The 27,589-nt window shown below is 44.0% G+C and overlaps 1 protein-coding gene across 2 annotated transcripts; it reads right to left on the reverse strand.

Moving 5' to 3' along the window:
• Nucleotides 1-758: 758 nt before the first annotated feature.
• MED6 (mediator complex subunit 6) lies at nt 759-27,589 on the reverse strand. Of its 2 annotated transcripts, none has more exons than XM_048854259.2 (8): nt 27,452-27,589; nt 21,116-21,275; nt 19,831-19,922; nt 9,110-9,192; nt 7,601-7,709; nt 6,131-6,246; nt 1,923-1,950; nt 759-1,264 (listed from the first exon to the last, which is right to left on the reverse strand). In XM_048854259.2, the coding sequence occupies exons 1-8, from the start codon at nt 27,471-27,473 to the stop codon at nt 1,134-1,136; spliced, it is 741 nt and encodes a 246-aa protein (XP_048710216.1). In that variant the 5' UTR covers nt 27,474-27,589; the 3' UTR covers nt 759-1,133. The 2 variants fall into 2 exon arrangements, with proteins under 2 accessions (XP_048710216.1, XP_048710215.1); XM_048854258.2 differs by lacking the exon at nt 27,452-27,589 and adding an exon at nt 23,926-26,411.

Consider the following 27,589-nt stretch of genomic DNA (forward strand, 5'->3'; position numbering starts at 1 on the left):
GCCAGGTTACCTGAGCTTCTTAACCCTTTACAGGTAAAAGGATATTGTGCCTCTGGCCAGGAGGGATTTTATAGTACTGTATACAGGTTGCTACCCTTTCCTTTATACTTATGACAGGGAGTCTGACACTACAGCCCATCCAAGCACACTCTAGCTTGCATGAGAGACATTTAAACTTTGTCCATTATTTAGGGCACTTGTCCTTGCTCTTCTGCTGTTTAGTATCTTGTCAACTACACTGTAAGAAGACTAGGAAGGAGAAAAGAAGTTGGAAAATCTTTTTCCTCTCAGAAAACAGCTAGAGTGATCCAATAAATTAAAACAATCTTAAGTAAAGACCAAGAAGGGCAAGCGATTTCAAGGACAGCTCTATCCAAACAAATGAGACACACAGGCCAGTGATTCTTTTTCTTTAAGTGAAATGGGATGGCATGGTAAGTATGAAGGCAAAAAATATTTTAAAAGAATGAGAGCAAACTAAAGGTTGACTGCCAATTACATGGATTCAGCCCTGCCAGTTACCCAACTTTTTTGATCTATATCCCAGCATTCTAACAGGCACAGCAGTTTATAGCAGGCAGCGTAAATCCTTTAATGCCATAGGAAACACTCACCTTCCTCAAGAAAGGTTAACATGCATAATATCATGGTATACCCTGACATTCAAGTGAAATCCACTACCAGCACACACAGCATATTCAGTAGCCATTTCCTAAGTAATCAAGAGAGTAAGCAAGAAAGGCACTTCAACAGCCAAATGTTGGTGTACCAAGAATTCAACTTTTTATTAAAAAGTTCAACTTTTTACATAGAACACACAATTACCCGAGGACATAAAAAAAAAAAAGGGGAGTTTTACAAGGAAGTTGCAAAACGCATTCATGTGAAATTCAGCCAGAAGCTAACATCCAAAATGGGGAGAAGGCTGAAAAATCCCCTCCCGGTGCAGCTCAAGTCTTTCCATTGGCAGCTTTTTAAATAGGTTTCTGCTGAGAGAAGAAGCTGTTGCAAGGGGCTTTAAATCCTGCAGTGTCACAATCCTGAACGTGCGAATACAGATAAGGGGGAGTAGGAGTCACTTGCAAACTCTTCTCCAGACGTTGAATCATCGAGATATGGAACTGTCCATCCCTTCACTGGAGTCTCATCCGTTTCTCTGGGGGCCCTTTAGTGCCAGCACTCTGTTGGGCATTCTTTACAGTCTCCTTCTCCTCGGGCTTTATAGCTTCAGGGGCTGGTTCTGGCTCCTTCTTGATCTGATCCACTTAATAAAAAACAAACCATCAAATAAATTATAACTCAGCATTAAGGGTTTTACATTTCTTTTCAAATTCTTTTCAGGTTGTTTTGAAAAGATAATGGAGTTTAAGAGAATAGAAGCCAGTCAATACTTGTGCAGGAGACATTCAGGGCTAGATTCATGGCTGCCACGGTACAGGGACTGGGAGGAGAAACCTTGCAGTTTCCCTATTCTGAGGTTGCCGAACACCAGCACAACCCCCTCAGGCAGTCCTTGAGGTGCCCTAGCTTGCAGCCCTCCTGCAATGGCCCTGATGCAAAATCACCAAGATGCAGAATCAACCTGGCCATTGGTCTCCCCAAGAGCATCTCCTGATTTGGGGCCTCTTGGCTCAGCAGCTCCCTTAGAGGGGTGGGGCCTCTTGCACAGGGGACAGTCTCCAGAAGGCAAGGGGTGGGATGGGACATCATACAGCCTAAGCACAGAGGTGAAGTCCCATCCGGCACCTAGAAAAATTAGGCCCATATTGAGCCTGATTTTGCTCTCATATTAGTCAATGACAAAACTCCCAACAATTTCAGCAGCAGCAAGCCCATTAGTTAGTTCAGCCTCACAACTGAACCTATATCACACCTGGATTTGGGCTCCTTTTAAAAATCTTGTAATATGTGAGATCTCTTACCTGCGATGGGCTTTTCTCCAGGCTTTTGCTATCAAAAAAGAAGAAAAGAAAGTCAGATGAACTGGAGCTTTGTTATTATCATCCTTTGCTAGCACTGACTAAAATATCATCTTTTGCTGTAGAATACTTTCAGCAAGAGGGCTTCTGAGGGATATCAATGAGGAAAGGCCTCACATGAATCGGAACATCATGGCGATGTCAAACAAGAGAAGAGTGACGAGCAAGCCTTCCAGAAGCACTAATTAAATTCTAATCCATATGGAAAATTAACAGCACACAAAAATTAAATGTTTTATTCTCCAGTCATGCAAAGAACCTTATCCCTTTCAAGTCATTAATGCCTGTTTTCCTTGGCTGTAAAATATGGCTCAAGATGTCTGCATATCCACCAGTGCAAAAGAGAATCAAATTTTGTAAAGAACAGAAAATGAGTTCAGACCATTTGAATCTAGAGCTACTCTTTTGACTCATGCAGTTAGCTAATATTTGGGGCTTTGCAGGTAGTTTCATAGAATCATAGAATATCAGGGTTGGAAGGGACCTCAGGAGGTCATCTAGGCCAACCCCCTGCTCAAAGCAGGACCAATCCCCAATTAAATCATCCCAGCCAGGGCTTTGTCAAGCCTGACCTTAAAAACTTCTAAGGAAGGAGATTCTACCACCTCCCTAGGTAACGCATTCCAGTGTTTCACCACCCTCCTAGTGAAAAAGTTTTTCCTAATATCCAACCTAAACCTCCCCCACTGCAACTTGAGACCATTACTCCTTGTCCTGTCCTCTTCTACCACTGAGAATAGTCTAGAACCATCTTCTCTGGAACCACCTCTCAGGTAGTTGAAAGCAGCTATCAAATCCCCCCTCATTCTTCTCTTCTGCAGGACAGAAGAAAAGAATGAGGGGGGATTTGATAGCTGTTATGAATGTTTCATAGGACATCCCACATGAATTATGCTCTCTCTCTGCTCAAGCCTTGACTATGACTGTAATTAATTATTTTTGGTAATTTTATTTATTTGCTTGCAGTCTTGTTACTCTTTGCAATGATCTGATCAGATAAACCACTAAAACAATGGGCAGGGTCAATATTTTTCATTTCTTGATGTAAAATGTTGCACAACATTGCTGCAACTGAGTTGCATCCCACTCCAGAGGTGGCTATATTTCAGTTATGGTTGAAGTGATTCCTGTGTATCCTATTACCTGCCTAACATGAATGGTGTAATTAATTTTTGTAAAATACTTAGACCTTCCGATGACAGGTTCCATGAAAGTATTATTCTATTTCAATACCACTTTAAGAATTTGAAATGCACTTCCCTACCAATGCAGTTCTTTCCCACTGAGCAAACATTTATTTTTCTCCCACGGTGTCAGAAGGTATTTGAATTTGGAAGTAGATTAGAATCTGGTCTAATCCAGTGCTTGCCTTCCTCAAAGTATTCCAGAATGTTTTATAACAATTACAGTAGTTAGAAACTAGCCATTGCAGCAACTGTAGGCAAAATACCAGAGTGCATAATGGCAACAGCTCACCCACAGCCTCGGACATTTAAATATATTTTATTGAGTCAGGAAAGTCAATTTGTGCTGCGCATTTCCTTAGTAGTTTGTGCCTCAATAATATTATTTCCGAACAGCTTTGGGAATATTGTTCAGAATCTGCTTTTGCAGGGACAACAGGTGAAGCACAATAGTGCTAAATACTGACTATGGGAGGCATCACATCTAGTAGTTAGAACAACAGACTGTGAGACAGAACATATCTTCCATCCCTGACTCACTCTGTCTTGCTGTTTGACATTGGACAAGTTATTTGACTTCTCTGCACATCAGTTTATCCCTCAGTGCAGGGGATACTTATCTACCTTTTGCAAGAGACCGTGCACTTACAGAATGCCTTTCTCTGTTGATGTCAAATGATTTTATTTTTAGGTCTTACAGAAACACTGTCTTTTTTGTAATTTCTTGGTGACTAAGTGGTGGGCTTAAGAAGGGGAATAAACAGGTATGTAGAATCCAAAGGATGATTCCCCACCTAACTATTTTAACAATAGGTCAAATTTTGGGCCTGAACTATTGTATTTAATAGTGTGTCCTTATATCTGTATAGATCAGTGATTCTCAACCTATTTATCATAGTGGGCTGCATATGTGGGCCACATTGTGTTACGTGAGCCACAGGCTGAGAACCATAGCACACCCCCTCTAAAAACTCCCACAGTACCCTATTCCCAGTGCCCCCTGCCCAGAGACCCTCCAGAGAGTAGAGCCCTGGGCACGGGAACTGGCAGTCAGACCCCAGACTTTGCCATGTGGGGCCGGGCAGCCGGGATCCCAGACCCAGAAGCCGGCATCCCAGGACCCTGGACCTGGCACCCCGCCGCGTGGGGCCAGGCAGCCGGCAGCTGGGACCTGGACGCCGCCGCGTGGGGCCAGGCAGCCGGCAGCTGGGACCTGGAGCCAGGCAGCCAGCACCCCGGGACCCACCACCTGGCAGCCAGGACTCAGACCCCGTCCAGGGCCAGGCAGCCGGGACCCCCGGTAGAGGGCCAGGAACGGAGCCCCACCTAAAACCTGGGGGTGCTGGAGCACCCCCATAAGCCCCTCGTTTCCAGCGCCCCCCACCACCTCACTGCCCAGAACCCAATCCCACAAACCTGCCAAGAGATCCACTCTATTGCCCTCTGCCCCCCTGTAGCACTCACCAGCCCCCTGCTGGCAGGAGCGCTCCAGCAGACTGGCAGACGCTGTCTCCCCCTGAGCCAGCCTCACCCCCTGCCAGACCAGAGCAGCAATTTTTCAATTTTTTAGCACACAGCTGTGTGCTAATTGGGCCGCATGCAATCTGCGGTTGAGAACTGCTGCTATAGGGCATTTCATCACAAAAAATCCCACAGTTCCTTACAGGAATGACTTCACCAATGGATAAAATGCAGCCACTTCTGAAGTGGAATGTGGCAATGACAACTTAGGATAGGAAGAGAAGAAGAATTCACTACAAATATGTGGGGCGTGTATTTATTCACAATGGAATTTGGTCAGCCTGGTGGGGCTAACAATGTTTACCTTCCAAAAAAACTGACTAGAAGGACCCCTACTTTACATTTAATCCAAGCAAGGGTAGTTTCCTCCACCAGTGCAGGGCTTCCACCACGCTGCTGAGACACTGGTTCAATACTAACTCAGCAGGAAGAATGCCAACTATTGAATCACCAGCTTTCATGAAATGTTTACCATGTCTCTTTAAATCAGCAATTGTATACACAATGCCAGCTCTGCAGAAGTTCTACTTGTCCAGGAGAGTATTTTTTTCCCCCACAGGCAAATAAATTGCATTTGTTAGTTCTTTCCTCATCAGACATTTTGGTAAAGAGTGGGTGAGTAGATTTTTAACTTGGTATCACAGGGGGAGCTGGCCCTGTAAGGGGATTGGGGCTCACTGCTCTCGTGCCAGGCTAAATCCACCTCCCCGAATGAATGCATTGAGTTGGGGGTTCATGATTGGAGCATGCTGGGAGATAATAGGGACAGCCTGAGTTCAATGAGCTTGCCGAGTTAAGGGAGAGACAAAGGAGCAGGGAGGTTGTGTGAGTTCCTACTACGCAGAGACTTTCCTTACATCCCAGGGAGAGGGCCAGGGACAGCAAGAGAGCCCTGAAGGAAAGCTTCCGCAGGTGATCCAAGAAGTCCTCCAAAGCAGCGAGAGAAAAAGGCCAGACTGGAGCTACCTGCAGTGAGGGGCAGGAGCAACGCTCTTAATAGGGACTGCTGAGCATAATGAACTAGTGAGCCTCTAGAAGAGGGCTGAGAATTTCTGGTTGAGCTGTTTTATGTTACAACAAACCAGTCCCCAGAAGGTGACAGTAAATACAAAACATCAGTTGTGTCAGTTTTGTTTGGCTGTGGTAATGGGAAAACTGAGTTGCCAGCAGGGTTTGACATCTGATGAGATAAACCCTGATCCACTTGGGTTGGTAAATTTTCATGGCAATTTTGCAAGGCTACGGCGCACATTTTGGGTAACTCCTTCACCTATGCTATGGAATCTTCCTCTTCATTCTGCATTAAGAGAACCTGTTGTTTTCAAAGTTCCTACTCCAACCAATGCTACCGTTCCACCAAGTACAGTGAAGTCCCACAAGTTGTCCACCTGAGGAGCCCTGATGTTAATGCTGAAGTAACACTGCAGACACAAATGACTATATTACCTGAACAAATCTGGGTGGAAATTTTTGTCTCAGGTCTAGAAGCAAAGCATCCACTCGCTGCCTCTGGAAAATAGAGCTTGGTTCTTCCTTCTTCTTGGCTTTTGGTTTGGCTTTATCTGCAAATCATATACAGAGGCTGAAATGCAACATCACATCAAATGATGGAAGTTCTAGTTCTCTTTTATCTGCTCTTCGTTCCTGTAGAGGGTTGTCCTTTCTGGCACTGGGTGTGGCCATTCCTCAGTTTCCCCCCTGCTGTTTATCTCTATTTCCCCTTTGGACTGCAGTCTTCTCTCTTATAGTAGGGTAATTCAGTCTTCAGTCTCCCGTCTGATATAACGGTTTCACTCTCTGGCCAAATTAAAGTCCAACCACAAAACAAAACATGTCTGTCAACGCTCCTTGGGCTCAATACTCGCTTGCCCTGTTGATACAGGGCTTAACGTTCTCTATCCTACTCCAGGCCCCAACTTTTACCCCTGTTGATGCAGGGGAGTGAAGCAGACTTCCTCCCAGTCTCACAGAAGTCCTAGCATGGTGCCTCTAAATAATTACAGGTGCCAACGCTAGGCCTCAAGCCCACACCATTGCTGTGTTGCCCCTAACCTTTTCCTTCACTTCTTTTACCCCTCCCCACACTTCTCTCTCTTCTCAGGGCTGCGGCAGGGAGAGATGTTTCTCCCCCCCATCCCCAGACCTGCCATGGTGGGGAGAGATGCCTCTCCCCGTCCCCGGCTCCCCCCAGCCCAACCTGCTGCGGCCGGGGGAGAGGCGCCACTCCCCCGACCCCAACCCAGCCCCAAATCTGCTTGGGCAGAGGCACCCCTTGCCTGGCCCCAACCCAGCCCGGCCCTGCCACGGACAGGGGAGAGGTGCCCCTGCCCCAACCCTGCTTGGCCCCACTGCAGACTAGAGAGAGGCACCCTTGCCCCAGCTCCAACCCAGCCTAGCCCCGGACCTGCCATGGAGGGGGAAGAGGTGCCCTGGCCCAAACCCAGCCCGGACCTGCCACAGACAGGGGCAAGGTGGCTATCCTGTGGCCGCAGCCCTGGACCTGCCACAGTCAGGAGAGGCACCTCTCCCCCCCAGCCCAGGTGCTGCTGCAGGGAGAGAGAGCTGGGGGGAGTCCTCTCTCCCCACCATAGCCCCAGGGCAGCCTGCACCCCAAACCCCTCATCTGTGGCCTCACCCCACAGCCCGGACCCCAAGCCGGAGTCCTCAACCCTCTGCCCCAACCATGAGTCCCTCATCACCGACCCCACCCCAGAGCCCACACCCCCAGCCAGAGTCACATATCACCTCCATACTGGTGCACATAACAAAATTCATTCCGCACATGCATGGGAAAAATTAGAGGGAACACTGGTTATAGGAGTTATGGATGCTAAAGTAAACTTTGGCTAAAAATTTAAGTATTAAGTCCAAAGAAAAGGAGAATTGCTTAATGCACTGAGGGCCCAGAAATCATACCTCGTTCCTCCTGGTCTTTGAAATGCCACCAGTAGCCTTTCGAAGGGTGATATCGGCAGTATGACATGGCTTCATCAAAAGCAGACTGAATTCCATGCACTGCAGTGAGCTTTCAGAAGAAGTCAACATAAGAAAATGTTCTGGAATTTAACAGAGTAATATATAATACAAACGAACAGCCAAGTCTATGCCTAGATACTATTACCTAAATAGTGACTGATAGAGTAGAACATGAAAAAACACTGTATGTTGGTAAAAAGCTAATCAAGTTTGTGAACTACTATGGAATGTAGTTTTACCATTAAAGTAGCTTTTCCCTCCATCAGGCAATTATTTTACAGTTGCTATTTGAAATAACATTTAGATTTTGTTTATAAGACAGACTTTTATAAAACCTAGTGTGAACAGAAATATTTTTGTGATTTTTGTATTCTTTGAAAACAGTTTTCAAAAATATTTCTATCCAACACAAGTTTTGCAGACTTATACTAGGGCATGAAAAGCAGAAAGTGAAAATGACCATTTTAGTTTTAGTATCCAAGATCGTAAAAGTGCCAACAGCACCAATAGTGAAATGCAAATTCCATTTTAACATCTTTCAGTTAAATTAGGAACTTAGATTAAAAGATTTCTTTAGCAATTTTAAGCCTGACATTGTCCCTTTGAGTATTTTAAAATTTAATCTCTCTCCTTTTTCAACCATTAAGATTATTCCATCCCTAACAGCCTGTCAGAGCTATTAAGGCACACTATACTCTTCTGGGAACATTTCACTTTCATTGCTAATGTAGAGTACTCGGTATAAAGTGTAATTTTTACTAGTAATAGATTATTACACTAGTGACTAAGAACCAACCAAGAACGGGGCCCCAGTGTGCTAAGTGCTGTACACACACAAAGTAGTAGACGTCCCTGCCCTGAAGAACTTACAGTCTAAACAGAAAAAACAGATACAGGGTAGGGGAAAGGGTAGAACACACAAGCAAAGCAGAGCAATCAATGCGATGGCAGCAAACAGCATGTTAGTTCCACAATTTATTTATTTTTTGGTGAGGGGAAGGTTAATTCAGAGGGGATCTGCTAAATGGAAAGAAAAAGTAAGGGAGGAGAGACATTGAAAGAAAGGGGAGTGAGAAGGACCGGGCAGGGAAGAAGAGGGTTTAATGAATTGTAGTTATAAAAAACTGGATTAGTCATCTTATTTTATTAACGCTAATGTTAAAATTATATAATACATAGATTAAGAAAGGAGTGTCTGTACATCTGGGTATAGTGCTTAAATTATTCAAAAGTACAAAGGTAGGTTTAAGAAGTAATACAATATATATAGTACATAATCAGCAATAACCCAAATAAGATTAATAAATTTAACACACATCTCGTTTTCCCAAAATGGAAGAAAACAGGGAAGAAATTTCTTGAATTGGGTTGGGGGAACAATGTAAAATAAAAGCAGATATGAACTGATAATTGTTTTATATCAACTAAATGCATAGTAGAAACACTTACCACTCTGGAATTTATGACAGATCCCAAATCAGGTGCCTGATAAATCACTCCAGCAATAATATAGTAATCAGCTAATGGGATGACTGTAAATAAGGAACATAGTATCAGTTTAGTCAATAAGCAGAGCTCTGGGTAAGCAAGGGACAAAATTGTTTAATTTCACGGGTCACATAGTGGACTTGTTTTTTACTTGTTTCACCTGGTCAGGATAATTTGAACTTTCAAGCTTTTCCTCCAAGTATAGCAAAGCACTTTACAAAAATTAGTTAAGCCTCACACTATACCTGTGAAGTAGGGCAAATATTAAGCCCATTTTATAACAAGGAAGCATCAGTTTATATTCCTGTTCCACTGTCACAAACACAACTAACAGAAAGTTAAACTGTTTTTAGTATCACATGAGAGCACTCAGACTAGCACTCCTGGAAGCAGTTCAAATGTCCTTTGCCATTCCAGTAAACCAAACAATAAGCTACAACATGGAAACCAATCATTCCTAACTTTCACTCAGACCTTTCCAGCATTACTGCTTGAAAATGTCACACTCTGCAAACACTTACCTTTTTGGAATCAGGCCTTGTACTGTGGGTTTTCCTGGGAGGCCCAACTAATATAGTTCTGCGACAAACCTTGCAAAGCCCTGTCCACTACAGCTAAACCAGGTTGGAGGTGATCCCTTCAGGGTCTGAACAGCATTCTTTAACCTGACTGTCGAACAAGGTTTCTTTGAAGTTTTTTGAAGTTGAAGTTGCACAAGGCTTGTCTACACAGGAGGTTTAAACCGGATTAAGTCAAGATAATCCAGTTTGAAAATGCTTGCATACACAAGACAATCTATTATAGCACACTAACTCTGCATTTATCTCAAACTCTGGAGTTCTCTTGCAAAGTGCACTAACTTTGCTGCAAATAGAGTTAGTTTGGTGTATTGTTTGTGTGCACGTAATGCTGCTGAGCACTGCTTTGGCAGTCCTCCAACAGCTATCCCACACTGCTTTGCAGGCGACCGTCACTGATCTGTCTGTTTACCTGTGTGCCCTCTCCTGCTCTGGTGTCAAGTTAACCAGATTTCCCTTCCCCCATTTAAAGCTGGTATAGGGCCAAATTTTGCCCATTTCCCTGGATTTGAGAATATCACAATTACTGTGATATTACTCCAGAAGTCCTACAATATGCCTGAAGGAGCTGCCTGAAGCCATGCTGATACCCTGGATCTCATGGCCATCTGGGGAGAAGCATTGATGCTAAAAGCTCTTATGGCCAGCCACTGGAATAAAGATCTCGTTGTGAACATTGCTAAGCAGATGTCCCAAAGGGATCATTACTGGGATGCCAACCAATGCCAGATAAGGAACAAAGAGCTCAGGAGGACTTGTGTTAAAACCAGGGATGCCAGGAAAACATCTGGCAGGAGACATATAACCTGTCCATTTTTTTGAGGAGTTGGACAGGATTTTAAACATCTACATAACCACCAAACCTAGGAAAGTTGTGAAGTCTGCTGCCACTCCCCTCTCTCCCGAGAGCAACAAGCAGGGCTCATCAGAGGATGAGCATGAGGAGGCCAGTGTAGAGATTTCCTGGGAAAGCCAGGATCTTTTTAGGACTCAGGACCCTGAAACCGACCAGGTAGAAGGTGGGCCTGATTCCTACCCTGCAGCAACCAACCCCAAGTCCCAGGCAGCAACTCAGGCCAGGACTGAGGAGGCAGATCTTACAGAGGGAATCTCAGCATGGAAGTATCTCTCTTTACAATTGTGCTGTACTGCCATGCTACCTTCTGTTCTGGGTGCCCCATGACCAGAGGCACTGTAGGCAGATGTGAGCTAGGAGCCTTTCCAAGTCTGAGGCTCCCCACCTGCCCTCCTTTCTCCCCCCACGATGTCCATTCAGCATCCCCATACACATTTCCAAAATGGTGGCTGCTCCAGCTGGGCAACCAGCCTCTGTCTCATGCTAAAGCTCCGGCTAGTGGCCATTTTTAGGCCCACGCCATAGAGTGCACATGCCCATTTACCTATTTTTGTTTTCCTTTCCCTCACCCAGCAAACACCCCACTCCTCCCAAAAACCCCGTTAGCTAGTTCACAGTGGTGGCCAGCCGCATGGCACAGCCGCAGCCTCTACCCTGCCCCCTTCTGCGGCAGAACTGAATAATGAAAATGGTATTTTGTGCAAAATTCAGAAGTTTATTGAGACACTGGTTACGGGAAAAGAAATTTGGTTCGTATTCTCAGTTTACATGAGGTAGACATGGACACTGCAGACCCATAAAGTTACAAAGACCACAGCTCCTGCTGAGGTAAAAAAAGCTCTGTAATACATTACAGTACAAAACCTTTACAGTAGAGATACAAAGCTCTTAATGCCTTTTCACAGGCTCACCCAGGGTGCCTCTACACTACAACAAAACACCCCATAGCAGCAAGTCTCAGAGCTTGGGTCAACTGACTCTGGCTTGCAGGGCTCAACCTGCGGGGCTAAAAATAGCAGTGTAGACGTTTGAGTTCAGGCTGGAGCTTAGGCTCCGGGACCCTCCCCCTTTGCTCGGTTTCAGAGCTTGGGCTCCAGCCTGAGTGGGAACATCTACGCGGCTATTTTTAGCCCTGTAGCTTGAGCCCTGTGAACCCAAATCAATTTGACCCAAGCTTTGAGACTTGCTCCTCTGGGGTGAGGAGGGGGAAGGATAAGGGGTGTTGCACTGCAGACGTACCCATAGATAACGACTGATAACAGTGAATGTTTCAGACAATCATTGCAGAACCCTGTTTTTCTCTTCACTTTCACCATGTCTGCAGGGGAGATAAAGCAAAATCTATGACTGAGAAATTGCTCCACATTTGTCTGGACACTAATGAGGAACAGCTTCATGGTTACCCCACAGGAGTAGTTCACAATTCCCTTCCACTCGGAGGACCATCTTGGTGAATATCTGCATTGTGTATTTTGCTGTTCTGCTCTTTGCCTTTTTGAATAAGGGCATTTTCTGCTTCCTAGTCACTCACCTCAGTGTAAAGTCATCCCAGAGTTAAGCTATCCTTAAACAGGACGTAGGGGGCATTACTATCCAGCTCACCCCCAGATGCCCCCTGCTAATCCCTCTGACACCATATAGGCACCTCCAAGGCACACCAAAGCTGCAAAACCATACTGGGAACATAAATTTGCAACACTGCTCCCTCCACCCCAACCCACGCCAATACACCCTCGAAGGCACAACAGCAAAGCCAAACAGCACATCCCGCACAGACAAAAACCCAAATGCACACACCACTTCCCGCTCTTGGGGGAACCTCAGAGATGGTAAGAATCTCAGGGAGGTAAAGTCAAAAATGCATATAAAAAATGCTATCTCAGCCTCTCCAGAATTTGAACAAACACTCACAGGCATGGCACCTGCCACTGCCCTTATCAATGGCTGAGCAGCTCACAAACCTGAGGTGGAGGAAACAGAAAACTTGTGACAAATGTTTGTGGACATCACTGCAGACTCTCAAAAAACCCTGAAAATAACAGAAGGATGGAGGCACAATTGGAAGGTGTAGAGGGAAACAGAGAAATCATGGGAATTGCAAAGGACATCCTCATCCCACTTCCTCTGCTGCAGAAGTTCCCGCTGCTGCCACACCACCTGCTCAGTGGTAGGGTTGGCAGAGTCCAAAGGAGATGGCAGTTGCCAGAGATAGCACAGCCATGGCCAAAGACAGCATTAAAAAAAAAGACAAGGAAATGCAGCAGCAACTCCTGGAGGCAGTACAAAGCCAAACCGCTCCACTGCCGCGCAAGGTTAGCAGACACTGCAGTGTTCCGGGACCCAGCTATGTTCCGCAGCTCCTGGACAATACAGGATACTGGAAACACAAGCAACACCTCCCTGTTGTACTCCCCAGAGCAGTGCTTCCACGGGCCATTCCGTTCACAGAGCCAAGGCAGGGTACTGAGAATAGCTGCACCTAGGAGCCCAGGTCTTTTGAGCCCTCTAACACCCCTGGTAACATCAAGCCTCACCATTCAACTCCAGAAGGGCCACAAACAAGAAGAGGCAGAGGCAAGACATACACTCACTTATGACTTCATGCCCCATGTTTTTTGCCCTGCACTGCACCGTGATACGTTGTTTGACTATTGTTTTAACTAAAGGTTTCTTGTAGTTATTAGACAATAAATTGTTGTTTAATATATTGTTTCATAATTAAACGTTTTCATTATCATTTCAATTCAACCTTTATTTTGGCTTGTTACATACTACATTGCTTAATAACAAAAACTCTGAAAAATTCATCCATAAGAAGTTAAGAGTATTTAATACAGAAATAAATTGTTTTATAGAATTCATAAGGTTTTACAAAAGTAACTAGGCAAAAACACAGGGTAAAATGAGGAGTGGCACAACATTGCACCTCCACCAGCCATGAACAACACTGACTTGCTCACAATCCATTCTAGAGGGAGTGGGTACGGGTTAACAACTGGGTATACAGCTGCATAATTTCAGGCCTAGGATTCCAAATGAGAGCAAATGGCATCTCTGACAATATTGCCCAGCTGTTTCCATTTTGTATTGGACACCTGGCTGGCTGCTCAAACCAGTAAACAAGTCTCTGCACCTCAGCCTCCCACCCATTGTTAAGGTTTTCTCCCTTACTCTCACAAATATTATGCAAAATACAACATGCTGCTAGGTTAGGGGACTTTTTTTCCCAGCTGCTTCCAATCTATTCCACAAACAGCACCACCTTCCTTTCAAACAGCCAAATGCATACTCCACTCCACCCTGAGGCAGTAGTTAAACAGTTCCTTCCTTCTATCCAGGCAGCCTGTGAATCATTTCATTAACCAGGGGAAGCTGAAGATCAGCTGGGACTCCCAGGATAACTAGAGCAATGTCTGCACCATTAATGTCCATAGTGATCCTGAGAGCGAATGGTCTTTTCTTCATTAACGTAAACAGAGCTGAGTTCCGAAAGAGCCTAGCTCGTGAACCCTTCCACACCATTCTGTATTTATGTCCATAAACCTGACAATGTGATCAACCAGCCTTTGGAGCACCACTGAGAAATATTCCTTTCTGTTTATAAATTATTATCTGGGGTGGGGGAGAGAAAGACGTGGGATGCACAAATAATAAGCACATGGCTCCCCATCAATTGCTCCAATATGCTCTGGGAACCCAATGCATGCAAAGCCATTGATAATCTCCTAAGCATTACCAAGCTTTATAACCCTGTGCAACAGCACCTTATATATGGCATCACATACCCATATGACAATGGCCCCAACAGTCAGTCTCCTTACACCTAATTGGTTGGCCACTGACCGGGAGCATTTGGGTTGGCCAGCTTCCAGATACCAATGGCAACCTGCTTGTTCATGGGTATGGGGTATTGCATGCTGGCACGCTACCGCTCCAAGTTCAGTTCAGCCAAGATCTCCAAAATGGTTGCCTCCCCCAATCCTGATACCCTCGCATCATGGTTGGTCATCCCAGGTCTTCAGAGCAGCTGTTTCCCACCAACCCATGCAGGTTTCCTGAGCCCAGAAACCACACTGCATGGTGTGAAGCTGCTCCAGGAACTGGCATAATTCCTGTATAATCAGTTACTCAGTGCCTCTGCTTCCTCATTCCCATTCCGCTTCCTCCGCCGCTGAAGTTCCAGTGCTGCCACATCACCCGCTAAATGGTACGGTGGGCAGAGTCCAAAGGCAAATTCATCCAGCACAGAGTGCTGAAATACAGCCCAAGCAGCCTCTATTGATTTGCAGTGGCCAGCATGAAGCATTGTTGGGCCCACGCTGGCCGACACCAATTTGCAAATGGTGCTAACCTTCCCAGAAAGGAAGTATGGAGTGGAGACAAAGGAAACATGGCATTTAAAACATTTTTTGCTTATGCATCCCTGTGCAAAAAATCCCAGAATGCACACTGCTCAGCAGCGAATCAAAGGACCATGAGATAACCTCTGAGAATGCCCAAGCCGCCGCTGTGTGTATACAATGATGCACACTGGGAGAGGGCACACTATTGGTGCAACTTGACTACTGCACGTTACTTGACATGCATCAAAAAGCTGCAGGTTATCCCCTGCCCACCTCATGTAGATGAGCCCAGACAGCTCAACTACCTTTAAACAATGTTATCAGCCTTAGCACAGTGTCATAGTCGCAGTGATGACATGAGAGTCAATCCTCCCAAAGCCCTGACCCTTGCCTGTGTTTGTTCGAGCTCCTCCATCTTTCTCAACACTTATAATTACTCTGGAACCCCAGGACTCAGCTGGTGCCCTTGCTATATGAACCCTGGTCACTCACTCAAGGTAACAGATCATTGAGGGTTCAGGACAGTTGGGCAGGGATCAGGCTGTTGCCCCGAAGTTCTTAGGGGCAAAAAATGGGGCAGCAGCTCCTCCTCAGTATCTCTATGCAGATGTCATACTGAGCTGTTTGCTCAGGTGCTAATTTGGAGGAAGCAACAGGACAGCAACTCACCCTCTCAATTGCTCCATTTCCCCCATTGCTATTCCATCACAGGTGAATGTTTACCCCTAGCCCATAGCTGCAACAAAATGGCAGACAAAATTACATGTTGAAAAATACAAAGTAATGTACGTTGGAAAAAACAATCCCAACAAAATGATGGGATCTAAATTAACTTTTATCACTCAAGAGATCTTGGAGTCATCATGGATAGTTTTCTGAAAACATCTGTTCAGTGTGCAGCAGCAGTCAAAAAAGCTAACAATGTTAGGAACCATTTGGAAAGAGATAGATAATAAGAGAGAAAACATCATAATGCCACTATATAAATTCATGGCATACCCACACCTTGAATACTATGTGCAGTTCTGGTCACTACATCTCAAAAACGGTATCAGAATTGGAAAAGGTACAGAGAAGGGCAACAAAAAAGATTAAGGGTATGGAACAGCTTCCATCTGAGGAGAGATTAAAAATCTGCGACTTTTCATCTTGGAAAAGGGATGACTAAGGCGGGCTATGATAGAGTCTATAAAATCAGGACTGGTGTGGAGAAAGTGAATAAGGAAGTGTTATTTACTCCTTCACATAACACAAGAACCAGGGGTCACCAAATGAAATTAATAGGCAGCAGGTTTAAAACAAATATAAGGAAGTACTTTTTCACACAACACAGTCAACCTGTGGAACCCGTTGCCAGGGGATATTGTGAAGGCCAAAACTATAACAGTGTTCAAAAAAAGAATTAAATAAGTTCCTGGAGGTCCATCAGTGGCCATTAGCCAAGATGATCTGGGATGCAACCCCATGCTCTGGGTGTCCCTAGCCTCTGACTGCCAGAAGCTGGGAATGGATGACAGGGGATGGATCACTCAATTGCCTGTTCTGTTCATTCACTCTGAAGCACCTGGCATTGGCACTGTCGGAACACAGGATACTGGGCTACACGGACCATTGGTCTGACCCAGTATGGCAGTTCTTATGTTCACAACTCTAATGAAAAAACAGTAGGAAATAAAAGTGAATGTAGATCTCTAGTTTTCTCTTCCCAAAACATTAGAAAATGAAATGCTTTTTTGCTTAAAGTACAAAAGCAGCACATTTCTTTACAGCTGCTTCTTTTGGCTTCCCACAGCTCTTCTGACTGGGAGAAATTCAGAACTTACCATCCTGTATGGTACCAAGAAGACAAACATGAAAGTTCATCCCTTTCCCTGGAACCATACGGCTGCAACAATGGGTCTCTAAAGTTGTTCTTTTGCCTTTCATTCTCCCCCATCCATGACGGCTTCTGAAGTTACAGCAGCAAGCAAATAAATGAAAGGGGCCTGCCTTAAAGAAATATTGTGCAGAATTTCCCTGTTAGATCAGGAGAAAAGACAATTCAGTGGTCCAAGAATCAGGATTGAAATAAACACTTCTCCGTGGCCAGAGGTTCTAATTCTGACAGGGTTAAATAAATGTCACGTAGTTTAAGATGCAAGAATCTTAGAAACTGCAGCTCTGATTGGTCTACATAGGTGTTAAAGACAAAATTGCACTTTTCATAAGTTTACAGGTTTGCATTGGTGTCCTTCGCAGTGCAACGTTACTGTGTGCTGGTCAGCTATTTCCATCCGCTCTAGCATTGTGATCTCTATTATTCCTGCTTTTTACTCTTGTTGATGATGAAAGTGCACTCCACCCAGTAGCCTCTGTAGCACTGGGATCAGTGATAAAGCTACATTCTAACAGGGAGGGAGTTCAATCCCTGACTCCATTATAACAAATTTCTGTTTGTTTTTGATTATCACCTACTGCCCCAGAGCCAGTGCGAAGAATCTGAATCAGTTTGGGAGACGAGGGTTATCACATGCTCTCAGCTGGTTTGTGAAGTGAGAGATGGTTCTGGGAGGAGGGAGATGATCAGTGCACAGACCTAGTTTAGAGAGGAAGGAGGAACTTATGGTGGGCTCCTTCTCTGGAGTACTTGGTACAGGCACAACGATAAGGAGGACAATGCTAGCTCAGATAGCTGCTGTCATAGTCCCATTGTGACAACAGATGCAGCAAGAGTATCACTTAACCTATGGAATTCCTACTGTCGGATATAACTGAGGTAAATAGCACAAAATGTTTCCTTAAAGAATTAGACCTAGGAGTAAGAATAGCATTTGTAGGTTCAGTAACTAGGATACAATTATAAGGACTCTCTGTTCTCATGCTTCAGGGCACAAACTGACCACCTAATGAGGTCAGGAAGAACTCCTCACCATAGTCAGCTGTATGATTTTTTTTTTTAGCCAGAGTTCCAGATTTGATGTTTCATTAGCCTGTCCCAGGGCAGCAATGCTTGTGTTTCTAACAAAGCAACTGAGAGAGACAAGGTGGATGAGGCAATATATTTTATTGGACTGACTTCTGTAGGTGAAAGAGACAAGCTTTTCAGCTACACAGAGATTTTCTTCAGGTCTGGCATGGTTTAGCTAGAAAGGTTGTCTCGTTCACCTACAGAAGTTGGTCCAATAAAAGATATTAACTCATCCACCTCGTCTCATTCATATCCTGGGACCAATACAGCTACAACACCACTACAAATAAATTAGCAACTGATATTTCTCCTTAAACAATATTTAGAATCAAGAGGACATCATCCACCAGATTATAACCATTTTAACAAAGATCAAACTCTGGGCCTAAAATACTTTGACAAGGTACTTTTAAAAGTGGAAAGTAAGAAACTGATGCTTCTGCAATCCCATGAGAATACTGATTACCTATTCTGAAACTCATAAGCACAGGGAAGGGTAGGACTCTCTTCTTTAGCTAATCTGCCTTTAAGATCCTAAAATCTGTGCCAGGCTACAAAAATATGGATAACATCCAAGGCAGGGAACTAAGCAATATAACGATGAAATCTTGCACAAACTGAAAAGAGTATTATTAAATCATTCTCTTCTAAGCTCCCTACAATGAATGATCAAATTACACAGCTGAAGTCTGAATGTTTATACTGTAAAAGCCATAACTCCACTCCAGATTTTAAAAGGTTGGATATTAAGGAACAACAGAGGCAGTGAAGTGATACATTGGGTTATGGCACACACCTTCAACACCAAGAGATCTAGGTTCAATTTAGATTTTAAATTCAATCTAATCTAAGAAGCAGTCAGGTGCTCTTTTCCAATATGAATACAATACACTAAGGCCACTGCCAGAAACCAAGCAAATTAGGAGCAGCAATAGAAAGGTATGAATCCATTACAAAAGCCCTTTCTCATTAGAACAAAAATAAAACCTTACATTACTACATTATCATTTATTCTAAAAGATCCCAAAGAGCTTTACAGCTTATGTACAGTAAATACAGAACACAGTTCATCCTGATCTGAGATGCAAAAACTTATTAACAGCTCACATGAACACTACAAGTCCATTTAGGATAAGATATGAAGAATACTGAATCCAACTGTATATAATAGGGAGACAGAATGTAGTTATCCCAACTGGAACTTAGACATGGCACAGTGGAAATATCTCTACTCTCACTTAAAGTGCCATGGAATCTTTAATGACCGCAAAGAGTTAGAACTTTGATTTTATGTCTAATCAGATAATGGCATCTACACTACCTCAGCACCCTCTAATATACTGGGGTGCTTTGGTTCACTAATGACTCAGGGTGAAATATCACCTACTGAATCACCAGTTTCTTTCCTGGGAGGTCTCCCAGTCATGTATTTACTAGAAGACCCTATTTAACATGTGCAGTCTGAGAAGCTCACAGTACAAAGTGGCAAGGCTGTAGAATAAAAATGGCATTATGCAAAGAGCAATGTGAATGTTCCCCTTACCCTAATAAGTGGTTTCAGAGTAGCAGCCGTGTTAGTCTGTATCCGCAAAAAGAACAGGAGTACTTGTGGCACCTTAGAGACTAACAAATCAGAGATTTCCAAATTGTATGATAATCACTCAGAATGATTAGCATGAAATTTAATTTGCACTAATCAGCCCCAGGCAAGCAAAAAATTAGTATTATGTTTAACTAATTAAACTGAAAACCTTATGTACAGCATATCATAAATATAGGACATAGCATGCATGCTAACAACTACCAATTGCTCCTGGCAAAATTTACTGCAAAAGCAGCACTTTCTCATTGCACTATTAGTATTTTGCCACCAGAGGGCAATCCCCTGCTGTTGTGAACACACAGAGCAGACAATCACCAACATTGTCATTAAAGGGAAAAGCTGTGTGAGCCCTTACCTTGTGTAGGAGACTGTCTTTGCTGCTTTCGAATTATGAAGAGGATGGGCTCTTGAGCATGAAGGAGGATATATTCCACTCCAATCATTTGGCTAAAAGACAAGTGACCAGAATAAGTAACACCATTCATCTGAAAGTTAAAGATATAGGATGTGAAAGCCCACCAAAACAACAATCACAGGGCCCGAAGGTCACCCCTTGATGGGTCACAAGCTCTTGCATTAGGATTTTCCAAGATAAATAGCAAAACCTAGCCTTGTGCTCACAGTGCATTAAAAAATCCTGGAGTCAACCTCTTGGCAAATAGGTAGCTTACTGGCAGAAGAAGAAACAAATGGAAGAAAAATGGAACTTATAGTTACAGATGTTGTTTACATATGGAAGTGACAGGCTAACAGCACTGACCAGAATGTATTCAGATGATGTGAAGGCTCCTCCCCTCCAATACCAGATGCACACAACTTTACCAATGAACATTTAGTGTGATCTACATTGTCCCACACTAGCCTATTTCTAGGTCCCCAAATAGTTCTGTCAATGCACCTCACTTCTGCCTGCAGTTCCACGTGCCCCTCTCCTGCCAGGGCCCCACATCAAAGAAAGCCAGTTGCATGCTGTGATGTTGATAAATGGCCACTGGTAATTAGAACGGCCTACCCATTCATTTCCCCTCGGGCCCAAATTAAAAGTCATACTTCTCATCCTGAATCTTCCCATGGTGCGGTATCTGTTTTAATTATCACACCTAATTCAATGTGGCAGGAATGTAGACTCTTATACACAATTCTGTGGCAAAGCTCTAAGTGTCCAACTACAGTAGATCCCATTGAAGAGACATGAAATTAATCCTCTTCATCTGATTACAAAATTAGGCTGAGTCATAGTCCCCAAACATTGTCACTGTTTTTATCCTGGTCGGTAGCTTCTCTGCACACACACACAAAAAATTAGCTTTCTAGCTAACTGGCTTTTTTGACATTTCTGTAGACCTGCAATCTCAGGTGTACCCAAAATCCTATCTATAATGCTTCACAGGTGGCACCACAGGAACTAGGAGAATATAAATTGCTTCTGGCATCTGAAAGAGGATAGGACCCGGCTGCAAGTGGCTGCGTAAATCAACCTCAAAAGAAGAACAGAGACAGGGAACAACAGAAGCAGGATCACAACTTTCCCTGCACTCTTCAATTCAGCTGTTGGTGACACCCTTTAGTGGACAAGTTGAAAATCACCAACCCAGAAAGCAATTTTTCAGGTTTACTCAGCGTTCCTTACAGTAACTTACTGCAAGTGGTCCAAGGTCAGCCGTTGCATTTTGACTACTTCGTTGTTACATGTTCGGTCATAGAATGGGTTACTTCGCTCTGAGAAATAGTCTAACACACTTCCATTGTTTAATATAGGAATCCAGGAACTGTCAACCCAGGAAATTCCCAGGAGGTTATCTGGAAAGAAAAAATTAAAATTAGCACCAAAACAGTCAGTACGGTTAGGGATTCTTACCAATTAAGGACCTACTAATTAGAACACGTCAAAAAAAAGGTTTTCATGAAATTTTTTTTTTCCTAAAATTCAAAATTTTGACCACAAAAATCAATTTTTTTTTAATTTATTTCTTCCGTTGGCTATTACATGAAGATATGGAAGATACACAGACACCTTTATTTCTTCGGAATGCCAGTAGGGAAAAAATTATTAGCACTCGCACTTATGGTCATACTGTACATGGTTTAGATTAAGAACAGCAGCATTTGCCAAGTGGAATGGGCAAACTAAGCATGATCTTCACTATGAAAGTGAAAGAAAACCTAATAAGTAAGCGGCAGCCAGCATTAAATGCCAGACCAAACAAAGTTGTGGAGATAGTAGTAGTAGATGCCGTAGTCAAGTGATAAATGTGCTAACATTTACTAGACTCTCCTCCCATGGCTGTATGAAATTTAAAGGGTCTAGAAATTCAATAATTTTAAGCCACAGTCGTAATAATCTCCACTCCTGGGAGAGTAGGAAACACAATGATAAGGCATCAATTTTTACACTGAAAAAAGAAAGATCGCATGGATGGAAAAGTGACTGAAAACTGCATGCAGGATTGAAACCTATGAATGTAATGGGACTACTGCATTATTTGCAAACCCAAAGCTCTAATTATAGTCATTCCCTTGTAGATGTTTTACTTCAGCTGAAGTTTTGAATGTACAAGGAATGAAAGATTCAAATCCAAAATGTCATTGAATATATTATGAATCTTTTATGAAGTGAACCTAGGAGCTCAGCAAACCATGGTTAACACAACATAAATGAATAATTCATTTTTGCATTGTCAATCTCAGAGCTACTAGTCTAGTTCTTACATAAAATGGAAAAATGAGGTTTTCATGTTATTTCACATATACTACTCTCTCCCCTCATCATAAACATAGGAGATCCTCCAGTACTAAAGGTATTTTATTATTTATATTGCAGTAGCACCCACAATATGCTAGATACTTTCCAAATATATATGCCAAGGCCTTTATCTCAATGAAAATAAGGTACCCAAACCTCTCAGTATTCATATTCTTGGCATGACACCTGCTCATCTAGGTTTTCAGGAAGCATGAAAAAAATCTCATTTGTGCCAGAATGACGACTGTATTTCTGCAGAAGTTTCTCCCAGGTAGGACTGGAACTTCAGAGTAAATATGCCATAAAGCTGAATGTAAAGTTCCAACTCCAGACCAGACTATTACTGGCCATTACTTCTGAGTCGTCCATTTATTATTGCTTTTATAACATGCAAGAGGCCATCCTCTAGGAAAAAGCAACCCTGATACCATATATCAATTGTTCCTCTTCAGAAGGGAACATCTTCATTTTTGTGTGTGTAAAAAAATGTACGACAATTCCCAGTCTTTTCAAAAAAGGCATCTTATTCAATGCATTTAAATAGAGTTTGAGGAATATCCTCATCTCAACCAACAAATGGCTGTACCATTCCTCTCAATCTACCTTTGAAGTTTAATGTGAGACAGAGACTCAAAACTAAGGGACACAGAAGTCCATGGCGGTACAATAAGATAAAAAAGAGAGATCCTCATCTCACTTCCAAAACCCTCCCCTCCACCACTTTCTCTGTCACCATCACCAGTTTTCCTAGTGACCCAGCCCTGTAACCTGAAGTTTGTCTTCAACTCCACCCTCCTTCTAGACTTAATCTAAATTTTACCACTTCTTCCTCCATACATTATCAAGATCCATCCTGTTCTCCCTATCCACAGCATTAATATTCTCATCCAGGCCCCTTTCCCCCCCCCCCTCAATTACTGCATCCTCCTCCCTGGCTTTCCTGATATTCATGTTGCCTCATCCAGATCCATTCAAACTACTGTTAAGATCATCTGTCCAGCCCACCATTTGGCCTTGTCACCCCAGTCAGTCATTCCACTGGCTCCCATTTTTCCATGACTTCAAACACAAACTTCTAATCTTGACCCTCAAGGTCCTTTCACAACCTAGCTTCTCCTTTTTATCCGTTATGCTATTTTACCTGTTGTGTCATGACCTCACCACACTGTCAACAATACCGGCCACAATCACCAGCATCTCTGCACTTTCTTCCACACTGACCCATATCCCAGGAACACCCACTCTGAACCAATTTATTAAGCCTCTGCTGACTCCTCCAAATTCCTTCCCTACACCCACCTCTACCACACTCTTAAAAACTCTTGTTCATCAGTATCCCAAGAAACTTGAACAATTATTAACATTTCTAGTCTAAGTAACCATAGACTCTTATTACCCTCACTGGCCATCTGTGTGCTTTTCTCCACATGGTGCATCCTGTTTTTAATTACTCTGCATGCTCTTTAGGCAGGCACTGTCTTGTAGTCTATGTTTGCACAGCACTCACTACAATGGGCCCCTGCACTTTATTGAACTTTCTGCACTACTATAATACAAGTAATATACTGAAGTGAGATAAGTTTCGCAAACGTTACTCACGCTCCCTTTCTTGTTTTAATGGAATCATAGAAATGTAGGACTGGAAAGCACGTCAATCTATTCTATATAGGTTTTTATACCACATTTATCACTGCAGTATCTGAGCACCTTGCAATAGTGTATTAAGCAATATGACTGTGATTACACATCGGTCAGTTGTTTGTTCTCTCATCCTCTCTCCACAGGGAGAAGCATTTGCAATGAAGTGTCTTGTTTTCATAGGTTGTTTTTAAAAATAAATAAATGCCACTTGCATGTGGAGCAGAAAGAGGTGAGATTTATGATAGTCCTTAGTTTCTGGGGGAGTTCATTCCACAGTCCTGGACCACACCCAGAGAAGGTTCTCTCTCCTGCACAGATGAGTTTTACTCTTATTGTAGACAGGTCCATCAAGCCAGGGGAGCGAAATTGTTGACCACAGTATCTGTCCTGGAGTTTTAGATGGTTTTTAGGTACCCTGGCCCCAGGCAATGGAGTGCTTTGAAAATAAGGACTGAGGACCTTGAACTTGATTCAAAATTCTATTGGAAGTTAGTGTAGAGAGCCAGAGGACAGGTGTGATGTGCTCGTGATAGCTGAAGAGATGTGCTGCAGCGTTTTGTACTAGTTGGAGTTTCCTAAATACTAAAGGCTTCATGCCCAGGTATATTGCATTGCTGCAGCTCAGCCAAGAAGTGACAAAGACATGACAAAGGCCAGGTCTTCATCTGTATGGATGGGACAGAGTCTCCTAGCCAGCCAGAAATGGTAAAAAGCATTACTCATGGCTGTTGCTATGTAAGAAGTGAGCATCAGTGAGGAATCCAAGAGTACTCCTAGACTACAGACTGAAGTGACTAACTGTGAGAATGTGACCCCTCAACCAAAGGGAGACGGAACCATGGCTGCAAATTCTTCAAAATACTTTCTTCTGTCCACCAGCATGACCTCTGTTTTGCTCAAGTTGAGCTTCAGCCAGCTGTTCTTCATTCATGGGCTGATCTCATCCAAGTACTGTGACAGCTTGCTAGTAGCGATGCAGTCAAGAGTCCCTCCTTCCATGCTGAGGCATCCTAAACCATCCTGACAGATATTTGTCCAACCTGTTATCAGAAACCTTGAATGATAGGGATTCCACCACCTCTCTAGGTAACTGTTCCAATGCTTAACTATCCTTATAGTTAGAAACTTTTCCCTACTATCCATCCTAAATCTCCCTTGCTGCAGACTAAGCCAATTATTTCTTGCACTACTCTTGGAGGACAATGAGAACAACTGATCACCATCCTCTTTATAACATACTTTTCTATATTTGAAGAAGGTTCTCATGTCCCCCTCAGTCTTCTCTTCGCTAGACTCAACAGGCCCAATTCTTTCAATCTTTCCTCAGAGGTCATGGCTCTCTAAACCTCTTATCATTTTTCTTGCTCTCCTCTGGACTCTTTCCAAATTGTTCATATCTTTCTTAAAGTGTGTTGCACAAAACTAGGCACAGTACTCCAGCTGAAGCCTCAATAGCGTCAAGCAGAGTGGAATAATTACCTCCTGTGTCTATATATGATACTTCTGTTAACACATCCCACAATCACATTGCCTTTTTTTCACAACAGCACTCTGCTGACTCATATTCAATTTGTGATCCCTATCATTCCCAGATCCTTTTCTGCAGTACTGCTGCCTAGCCAATTATTCCCTATTCATGATTCAACACTTGTGATTTAAATTTGATGAGTCTATATACAGAGATGAGTACTTTAAAGTTGAAGATAATGCAAGCAGAGGTGTCAGCTCAGAATGTTTGGAAAACTTTAATGACAGGCAACAAGTCCTATACTGAGTATTTTTCACTGCTCCAGAACTGTGTCACGAAATGGAAAGAAGCCAAAAAGAATGGTATATCGATCTAACACACAGGTTTGAAATACTGAGATTCCCTCCATCCTTCATCCGCTGAACTAAATCTGACAGGCATTATAGCACCCATCAATATATAAACAGTGAAAGGGAAAATCGGATCTTCATGAAGATAGTCTACAGCATAATTCAGAATAGATTCTGCTCCTCTCTCTTCACAGATTCAGGGAAGCTCTACTTCTGGGTGGGGGTTTCAGCTCTCACTGCTCCTCCACCATCCTGTTCCACCTTCTTTTTTCTCTCAACTTTTGTTGTAGCTAGGATGGGACAGCTTCAACAAATAGGGAGACATTCTAAATACAAGCACTCTTTAGCTTAATCTAATATCATTCATTGGTTCTTTCCAAAGGCAAGCCTTCTCAAATAATACAATGCTTTTCTACCAAAGTAATAGGGCACTTCAGAAATACAACAGCTTAATCACATCAAGTACCAAGCAGCTTGCCATGTGAGTCATTTAGCGGTCCTGTCTGCTTTTTTCCATTGCATTTTCAATTAGAGTACATTTGCCTCATGGGTAAACCCATAATTTCTTGTTTCCCACTGTTGCAGGGTGACATGCATTGCTTGTCTGCCAGTCTCCACATCACAGAGAGTTGGCTAAAATTCAGCAATTAGTGGAGTGATTTCTGCATTTAATTAGGGCACAATCCTGCAGTCCCTAGATAGGCAAGATTCCCACTGACCTCAGTGGAAGTCTTGTTTGCACAGGGCCTACCACAAAACCTACCACAAAACCAGGCCTACAGCTTGTAAGTCATTCTGGGATCCCCTGCAGTAAAAAGTCAGTATATAATCAAAGGTTAGTATTACAGATTGCAGAAAGGCAGTATTCCAAGAAGGTATGACTATACGCAAAGTAACCCCATGCTAAGAGCATCAAGATGTAACATGCAGAGAAAGGGAGAAAAGGAGCTTCTGGACTGTTACATCTCTATGTAGTTATTTATTTTGTGGAGAGGGGGATTCAGTGTCTTCTGAGATTTAAAGAACTTTGAGATGACAACGATACAGAGATCACGCAGGTCTCTCATTGCCACCGGTCACAGGCTTGCAGCTTGTTTCCCTGGACGACATGCCAGTACCAAGGCACATAACAACATGCCGCGCGGCAACCATCACCGCGGACCTGCAGAAGTAACAGTCAGGGGAGAGCAGCGGGGCTCTGCCTGCGAGCTCTGTAACGGCAGGAAGGGTGACAGGCGGCGTTTCAGGAGCTAGCAGCACAGACATGCCACAGAGATCCTGTGCTGCGGAGTCTCTTGTCCGGCAGGCCGGCGAGGGGGCCGGGGGTGCTCACAGCACAGCGCCCGTCTCCCGCCACCTGCTCCCCCAGCCAGCCCCAGCAGGGCGGAGAGGAGCCGCCAAGGCCAAGGAGATTAACCCTTAACCAGCCAGCTCCAGCCACCCCAGACGGGTCGGTGCATGGGGCTGGGGGCTGGTAACAGGGTCGGCCCCCCGGGGGCGGTTTTTAAGGGGAGGGGCCGTTTAAGCCCAGCGGCTGCCCTGCGGTTTGTACTTTATAGATGAGCCCTGGGTCTGGATGTGCCGAATCGCCCGGGACATCAGGGGCCGTCTCTAAAGTGTACGCCCGCATCGTCGGCGAAGAGCTCCCAGCCGCCATGGCCTCGGCGGCCGGGCAGGGAGCCTGCAGCGTTAGAACCCCCGTCCCCGCGCACACGGCCCGCCGGCACGTTCACGTCGCTTTCCAGTCCCATCAACAGAGAGCGGGAGCCGGTACCTCGGATATCCACCGCCGCCATGATCCCCAGCACGGCGCACTTCCGCCCAGCGCGGGGTTTGCCCTCGCGCAGGAAACCACAGAGAGCAGGAAGTGCAGGAAACCATAGAGAGAAGGACTAGAGCGGCAACGGCCACA

The sequence above is a fragment of the Caretta caretta genome, chromosome 6 (genome assembly GCF_965140235.1).
Source record: "Caretta caretta isolate rCarCar2 chromosome 6, rCarCar1.hap1, whole genome shotgun sequence".
NCBI classification, from domain to species: domain Eukaryota; kingdom Metazoa; phylum Chordata; order Testudines; family Cheloniidae; genus Caretta; species Caretta caretta.

Bases quoted from the DNA above. Each gene is read 5' to 3' on its own strand.
- MED6 (XM_048854258.2), bottom strand. From the start codon at position 24,037: ATGAAAACAAGACACTTCATTGCAAATGCTTCTCCCTGTGGAGAGAGG. The intron at 21,276-23,925 runs GTGCTCAGATAC...TTTTCTTTCCAG, and splicing joins GCTTAATACACTATTGCAAG to ATAACCTCCTGGGAATTTCC. The intron at 6,247-7,600 runs GTATGATTTCTG...TATGATTTGCAG, and splicing joins CAAAGACCAGGAGGAACGAG to ATAAAGCCAAACCAAAAGCC.